Source organism: Scatophagus argus, chromosome 18, assembly GCF_020382885.2.
Source record: "Scatophagus argus isolate fScaArg1 chromosome 18, fScaArg1.pri, whole genome shotgun sequence".
NCBI classification, from domain to species: Eukaryota; Metazoa; Chordata; class Actinopteri; family Scatophagidae; genus Scatophagus; species Scatophagus argus.
This window is the reverse complement of record NC_058510.1, coordinates 5,077,372-5,085,845: the sequence shown is the minus strand read 5'-3', so window position 1 is coordinate 5,085,845 and position 8,474 is coordinate 5,077,372. Positions and strand designations below refer to the sequence as shown.

The 8,474-nt window shown below is 40.8% G+C and overlaps 1 protein-coding gene across 1 annotated transcript; it reads left to right on the top strand.

Moving 5' to 3' along the window:
* The first annotated feature begins 1,763 nt into the window (after positions 1 to 1,763).
* Positions 1,764 to 7,799, top strand: pi15a (peptidase inhibitor 15a). The gene is made up of 6 exons (XM_046372062.1): positions 1,764 to 2,084; positions 2,246 to 2,562; positions 3,385 to 3,503; positions 4,565 to 4,697; positions 4,787 to 4,902; positions 5,759 to 7,799. The coding sequence occupies exons 2-6, from the start codon at positions 2,299 to 2,301 to the stop codon at positions 5,892 to 5,894; spliced, it is 768 nt and encodes a 255-aa protein (XP_046228018.1). The 5' UTR covers positions 1,764 to 2,084; positions 2,246 to 2,298; the 3' UTR covers positions 5,895 to 7,799.
* The last annotated feature ends 675 nt before the right edge of the window (positions 7,800 to 8,474 follow it).

Here is an 8,474-nt window from a genome sequence, read left to right as displayed (position 1 = left end):
CCTGTGATAATGTGATAATAATGCTTCGACCTCTCTCGAAGTCACCGGGTTCACTGCACAAACCAGGCCCAGCACTCTGAGACTGAGGAAATATCATCTGGGGCCTTGAGGAGACTGCACGTGAAGAAACTGGGTGTATGTGTGTTTGTGTGGTGGGGGAGAGAGGGAGAGAGGGGGAAGCGGGAGATACAGTGCAAGTACAGTATTTTATTCAGTCCTGGTTCCAGCTTTTCCAAAATGAAACTAAACTTTCGACTGCACTTTTTAGTTTTGGCTCAGAAGCCTGTGGTCAAACAAACATGACGGTAGTGTGAAATGCTGTGAAGCAGGTGTATGTTAAGCCAATCTGATGATATGGACTATGATATGGCTATAAACCCAAGGATGGGCTCTCTGCACTGTGTCTATCAGAATCTTTGGCTGGCGTCCCTTGTTGGCTGCAGAGAGGCCTGACTATTGATACCAGATGAGAGGATGAGTCAAAATACTGAGCAGATGTGATGGTGCATAGTCATAACATAAAAAAAATCACATCATATCTCAAAATATATTTAATGGGTTAAATAAATATGTTGTTGTGTACAGTTCTGTGCATATGACTTGAAAATATTTGCATAAAAAGCAATTTTTGAAAAATCTATACACAGTAGTAGCTCTGTTCAAGTCCTTTTATTTATTTATTTATTTTACTGCGAGTTCATTCAAATGTAGCTGATGGTCTATTGGAGTTTATAAATTAAGGCTCAAGTCCTGTGCTTTCTCACTCTGTACCAGCTTTTCCTCTACAGTGTCAGCTGTGTGATTTATGTAAAAACAAAGAAAGCCAACATCACATCTCCAGTCCTTTTGCCTTCAGTACTTTTAAATATTTAAAGTTTTTCCTGTTAAATTCAAGAGTGCAATTCTGGTTAGTGTCTTGGCATTAAGCACAACACTGGATCAGGTCGAGGAAGTAGAAGTATTCAACTAATCTGTCACAATTTATCGTCTAAGTCTGACAACTTTCCATCCCAGCGAATTTCAATATACTGAGGAAGAGCCGCAGTGGAGGAGCTGAAATGTATGGATGGAGTGAAATGGAGGAGAAAATCTTCGCTGTGCACCACTCTTGAGTGATATATCCCTTCCACCAATTCCAGCACCTGAAAAGCCCATCACTTCCAAGAAGATTTTTGGGAAAGCACCAGTTGCCGGCAACAAGAGAAGAGAGAGAGAAAGAGAAAGAGAGGAAAAAGGAGGAGGAAAATTGTTCCTGCGTCACGTTTCTTTAATTTGTTCACCAGCTGCCAATGAAAATGATGACCTGCAGAAGGTTTCTTTTTTTCCCACTTGGCTCTGCATGTGCTTTAGCAAACCACACAGCTGGAGCCCCACACTGAACAAGTGTAATCTTTATAGTATAATGAATACGACAAAAGAAGACTGATAGGACACATGGACTCAGCTCTCACACTGATTTGACTCAGAAAACTGCTGGTTTCCTCCCACTCATAAGTTGACTGGAGGCCAGTGGAGCAGTGGAAATCTTGTCACTTGCATTGGAAGCTGGTGTGACAGTTTAAATGCTTAATTCAGTTTGGGCGCGAGAGACTCACACAATTAAAAAGATAACGCTGAAACATTAACATAAATCCCATTTCATTAGATTTGACATCACATCTGCTGCACCCATTATTTATTTTCCTTTGAAAACCGAGAGAAAGTTATTAATCGTCATCTTATTTATCAAATGGTGCCTTTCCACATCCTGCCGCTGCTGCTGCACAAACCTAAACAAGATGTCATGACGAAACAGGGGAGGATTTGCCCGGAACGTGTTATCAGAGACCAAACATCTCCAAATTATGCAGTGTTTCAGGTGACAAGGAGGGGCTGTGCGTCTACCTCCGAGGCAGGCGCACTTCCTACATCGTCCACTGCAATATATAAAACCCGCAAGCACGGACCTCTCCTGCAGCACTCACAAAGTTTGCAAAGCGCAGAAACTCCTCACTTGCAGCCCTCCCTCTCTCCAATCCATTACTGAGGCTTTAGGTGATACAGCCTTGGCAACGCAGGCACAAGGTACCTCTGCGCAAGAAAAGGTAGGACCAAAGACTGTGTGAAGGAATGTCACTGGTGTTTCTGTGCTGTACTGCAAAGCATGGGGCTTTCGAGCTTGACTTAAGCATGGCACAACTGAGATGCACTTTATTTGTGCGCACCGCAGCAACACTTTAAGTTGATCTTCGTGCTTTCCTTTCAGATCAGTCCAACACCCGGGATTTTCTGTCTGTCTGCAGTCTCCTCAAAACAATCATGAAACCTCAGCTATTTGCCATAGACCTCATACTTTTATGCATATCTTGCGGAGCAAGTGCATTGGCAACGAGTATCCCCGCTGTGTCCACGTCCAATTTCACCACTCCTGGCTCAGCGCGCAGCTATGGAACAGACACCACGACTGTTTCCAAGATCAGGAGGAAGCGTTATATTAGTCAGAACGACATGCTTGCCATTCTTGATTATCATAACAAAGTGAGAGGGAAGGTGTTCCCCCCAGCATCCAACATGGAATACATGGTAAGTGAAAGCTTTCATTCAAATGTATTGTTATAATTCCCTTTCTTGTTTTTTTTAATCAAGGTGTGTGTTTCTACATACTGCATACCTCATCCATTTTCGTGTAGTAATTTTTTATCATCATGTAAATGTTCTGCTTGAGTCCAAAATACATGCATTCAATAAAATTATCTGTGATGGGAAATAATGAAGCATACATGTGTATGGATTTTAATGGATGTAGCTTTGTGAGGAAGTAAAGTGATAAATGTCACCTTCAGCTGTTCGGCAGATTGCACTGCAGTAGACCACCAAAGTAGTAGGGGGGTCATGTATGGTGCCAGAGGCTTGCTGGCAGTGTAATATGGATGGAGCAGGAGTTGTAACTTCCATTTTAAATTAGCAGCACCTCTATTCTCCATAGTGGCACTGCTATTAAAATGCAGCAAGGGGGGGGTCTCTTTCCTAGACAAAACTACAGTAGGATGAAGCGATCAGAGGACGTCGCTCCTCATTCCCTCAGTCACAATCCATTCCCAGTGAGACCATACGGGATAAGCTGTGGACAAGATTGAATTCTGGGGTTCTTAAGGTTATCCAACCTCCTGTCTATTCAGTGAGGTAGTTACATGGAACATCGGGCAACGGACTCTTTCTGCTTATGTAACTGATTTGATGGATGACTTTTGCGTCTTGTCATGGTAACACCTGTAACAGCACGATGAGCTCAGAAAGTGCAGACTCTTATCTCACATCTCGCTGCTGAATGAAGATCTGGTGTTGATATTTTCCATCAGTTATGCAATTGCTTCCCATGTTCCCACCGTGTCTCTGTGTGCTTAGGTGTGGGACGACACCCTGGCCAAGACCGCCGAGGACTGGGCTCATGCCTGCCTGTGGGAGCACGGGCCACCTAACCTCCTCAGGTTCCTGGGTCAAAACCTCTCCGTCAGGACAGGACGGTGAGTGACCTTTGACTCCCCTCCCCCTCCTCAACATCTGCTGCTCCTCTCAGGGATGACTCTCTGTCTGCAGTCATGGTCGTTGCCTTGCAGCCCCCTTCTTCTTTCTCCTAAAAGTTTTTGCACTGTGACCCAGTGACTGCTTAAGGAATGCTCCTGTGACCCTTCAAATAAACAAAAGTTGTGTTTTCAGCCATGACCCATGAGGACAAAGGCGCATCCTTTTAGCGGGTCTTGACTTTCCATTTGGAAACCCAGGGCACCTTCACATGTTTTAGATTGTACTGAGGAACAACATGAGACTCAAGGGAATACGACTTATTCCGACTATTCCTTTTGACTCACAGAGAGAGTCCTATAGTAAGGTTATTTTCTTAAAAAGAAAGAAAAACACTTAACCAAAGCAACGATGCCATTCTGTCAACTTGGAAGAAAATACTGCTAACACAACAATCATATTTAGTTAGGAAATAGTTTGTGTAGTTTAACTTTTCGGTTAATTAAACTTCACTTGCTTGCTTCAGATCACTGAAGTAGTTTTCTGTGAAATACTCATATGACACAGAAAGCAAATAATGTGCAGAGATGGATAGAATTTTTCAGGGGATCTGCGCAAAGATGCAACCAAATGATCCAAACCACCGTTAAACCCTTAATTAGACATAACATACACGTTGTTATCGCTTCACATTCGCTGGGGACTGGATCAATCAGGCTGTTGGACCAATGTCCCTCTGCACTTTGTTCATTTTCTCAGGGAAGTCAGCTTTTCGCAGTGCAGACAATGTCTGACCATCTCACGCAGGAATCTGGCCATTGTGACCACAATTATGAGAACTGATTCTTAACTGTTACACGCTGAAGTGCTGGCAAATCCTCAAAATTATCTTCAAGATATCCCGGAATCTTACCAGTTTGTCAGCTGTGAATGTGGTATTCAGACAGTGTATATTTCTCAGCTTCAAATCTTTTGGTCAGTCTCTTCTTCATGCTAAAATCAGACATGATCAATGTGATATGTACAGTGCAGCTTGGTGAACATATCTGTCTTCTGTTCACAGCTATCGATCCATTCTCCAGCTGGTAAAGCCATGGTACGACGAGGTCAAAGATTACTCTTTTCCGTACCCCCGTGACTGCAACCCTCGATGCCCTCTCAGATGCTATGGACCGATGTGTACCCATTACACTCAGGTACACAGACAACAACCAGTATTACATTTACCACTGTTAATCTAGTCTGCCAATGGCATTTAGCAGCTGCTTATCTGTCTTTTTTGCAGATGGTGTGGGCGACATCCAACAAAATCGGCTGTGCAGTTCACACGTGTCATAATATGAACGTGTGGGGATCAGTGTGGAAGCGGGCAACATATTTAGTTTGCAACTACTCACCTAAGTAAGTACGCTTGATAAACTGACTGTTTTTTGTGGATTGCTTGTGTAGACGGCTTTGTGTAGTGTTAATTTCGTGCTGTAAGGAAGCCCGTTAATTCATCTGGACCCGATAAGCTGATGACGACAGGGTAACGACAGGCTTAATCCGGACACAGACCGCCGTGTTCTGTGGTGAGTTGTGAAATGCCACCCATGCTGCTGGGAGATTCAGATAACCTCGATACAAGGCTGTGAACCGGTACTGCATTACCAAAGCTGTGGAGACCCTCGAAACAGAAGAAAAGATCCAAGAATCAAAGCCCGTTTGTGTGGACTTGTGACTGACTTGTGACCTCGGTTCTTTAATCCCATTGGTTTGAGACATATGTAAGAGCAACAGGCTCAGACCACCGATGACCTATTTCTGCTTTAAAGAACATGGCCTCCATTTTTCAGACACAAGCCATCTTGAATGTGGAGGGTGTTAAGATAAAATTTAGCTGGTTTGTGCTAACACCTTCTCTTTGATACACAAGCTGAAACACGATTTCCTATTTTCTCAAAGTACAGGTTGATTAGTAAGTGATATTCTAACAACGGTGAAATGATTCATCATCATCATTCATCTTCATCAGTAATATTGTTTTTTTGTTTTTCCTGAGCACAAACAAACTTTTACGTTCTGATGAAGATCATGTAATATGATCTTGAATATGATATGACTCTGGAACAGTTACTCAGTGGACATTAGGATTTGTTACTTCTGCGTTTTAGATGTGAACGATATACTGATTCAAGTTCAGTTTTTGTTACAAACAAGACAAAACAAACAAACAAACAAAAAACTTCATTGACAAGTAGATGTTTCTGTCTTTCAGGGGTAACTGGATTGGAGAAGCTCCCTACAAAGTAGGCGTACCCTGCTCCGCCTGCCCTCCCAGCTACGGTGGCTCCTGCAGCAACAACATGTGCTTCCCTGCTCTCAAGACAAACTATCTGCACTGGTTCAAATAAACACAGGTTTTCTTTTGATATAAGCTGACAACCAACAGTACCACAGAGACATTATATCAATCCCGTAAGGATTTGCACAGTCGTGGACCACACTATTTTGTATATAAGGGTTATTTAAAGACTCAAACATACATTTGAAGGCAGCAGACAATTTAACATTGATGACTTGTAAATAAACTGTAAATTAATTTCATTTCTGTTAGAACTGCTATGACTATTTTAATTGATGAAATATAATTTATGTGCAGAGTGGGTCCTTAAACACAGTCTATACTGTATGTGGTGCTGTATCCGCTTCTCACTATTTCTGTTTACCACTGACAATGTGGTAATTAAGGACATAACAAGATCATAGCTGCTCATACCTGCTCACTTTGGTGCTATGAGCATCACACCTTCATGTTGTGTGCTCTGCCTTCACAGGAATGCTGGGATACAGAGATCAAAGCTTTTGACCTCAGACGGTAAAACCTTCATCGGCAGTGTCAGCTTTGTAGCTGCCGTAGGTACACTGAAGACTTCATACTGAAGTCTTTGGGGATTTTCAATTGTGTCCTGCAACAAACTGGCAAAACTTAATGACAAAAGTGCACTTACTGTAAAGTGACAATACACAACAAAAAGAATATACAGCAGTCATATTGGGAGGTCTTTATTTGAAGGCTTCATGCCAGTATACAAATCTATTGTCTAAAGCCCTGTTTGTTTCAAACCTTACATCACACTTTTGCAGGTAAACTGATTAATGTTTCATTAGAGATGTTTCAAACTGCAAGGTGTTTCACTGTAAGGGTGGGCAACAGGGTCACCTTTATCAATAGTGATACTTTTTATAATTAATAAGAACCAATTTACTACAATTTTAACAATCACCAAATGATTTTTCAAACACAAGGCATTTCTTTTTACTGTTCTCTGACAATTACCTACATGAATATTTAAATGTAAGACAGCTTTTAATAGTGTTCATTGTGTGAATGATCACTGTGTGTAATCACACAACAGCAGCAGAAATGTTGCAGAATGTTCATCTAAGATGTGATGGATCATTGTTTTTTTCATTAATCCTAGTGACACCAATATTGATGCTCAAATCTTTGCATTGGTAGTAATGAGTAATAACCCTTTTTTCCACAGATTTCTTTCACATGTCTCTTAATATTTATGCTAAACAGAGCACCTACATTAAATCTGACCTACATATCTCTTCTATAGTCATATTTGTACATGTTATATTTGACAAATCCATTGTTTATATTTTGTTATGATCACTGATGTAGTTGAGTTAGGCACTCAAGTGCACCTTAATTGTCTTAATTGTAAATCTCCAAAACACCATTTCTTTTGTACATGTGGATAATCATCATATCTTGATTATCTTAAAACTAGTATCCTGTAAGTTATTCATTTTTATATGGGAAAAATATTTAATTGCTAGTAATTTTTATTGTTTTGTAAAAGGACTGTAAATATATCTAAATGATTAAAAAGTACTGAATACGGTTAATTTGCATGATAACTCTTAGAATGTTGAAAGAGATTTACTATAATGTAAATGAACTTGGTACATTTCTACAGACAAAGCACTACCATAATATTGGCAAGCCTCAACACTTTAAACTTAGCAAATGTACCAGAATTTTCAAAATCCAATTTTCAAATTGGGGCAGTTTCAGAGTACAATCTACCACTGAGAAGAACGTATCATCAGCGTAATGGAGACGTTTGCAAAATAACAAAAATGCAAAAAATGTTGCCATTGATACAAACTTTGGGAAAAAATTCATTAAAATACGAAAACATTTTTCGCACTGACTGTATTTAAATCAACATTAACAACAAGCTATATATGCAATGAACTGCGCTTTTCCAATTGTTTTGTTTTTGTAATAAAATTCTATTTTCAAAATCTATTTTGATTGTGTGTTTTCTTTTTCTTTTGTTTTGTACAAATCAACCTTCGTCTTGCCTCAGGACAAAGCAGTAAGATTGTCCATTGTTTGTACTGCAATGTCTGACCTCTTCCTCCTGTCTGATATTGATTAGACTTTCTGCCCAAAGTACCAATCCGCCTCTTTGATTCTGAGTTTTCACTTCCAATTAAAATGGTGCCATTTGCAAAGTCCCACATCCTGTGTATCAAAGGCTGAGAGGGGGAACATCCTGGGGCTACATCTGAATCCTAATAAGAGAAAGTTGACTTTGGCCCCATCCGTCCATGTCTACACAAATGAACAGACAACTGATATGGTTTCAGGGGACCTTCTTGTTTGAGTTTGTTCAATGAAACCGTTGACCTTACTGAGAGGGAGAGATAGGAAGCTGAGTGGGATGCTGGAGGCAGAAAGACGGAGAATGGATGTCACCAACAGACATACAGATTCATCTAAAGAGTGGGAAAGCAAGAAGACGGCATTTTCTTGCTGTGCAACTTTAAGATTTTGTGTAGATAATGATGGAGAAACTTGGAGAGCCCTGGTAAGAGGTAGGGACAAACACAGAGGGAGCTCTATAAAAGACCTGATGTGTTGGGCAGATGCTGCAGTTTTTGCTTTTTTCTCCAGCTGGGATTGCAGGATA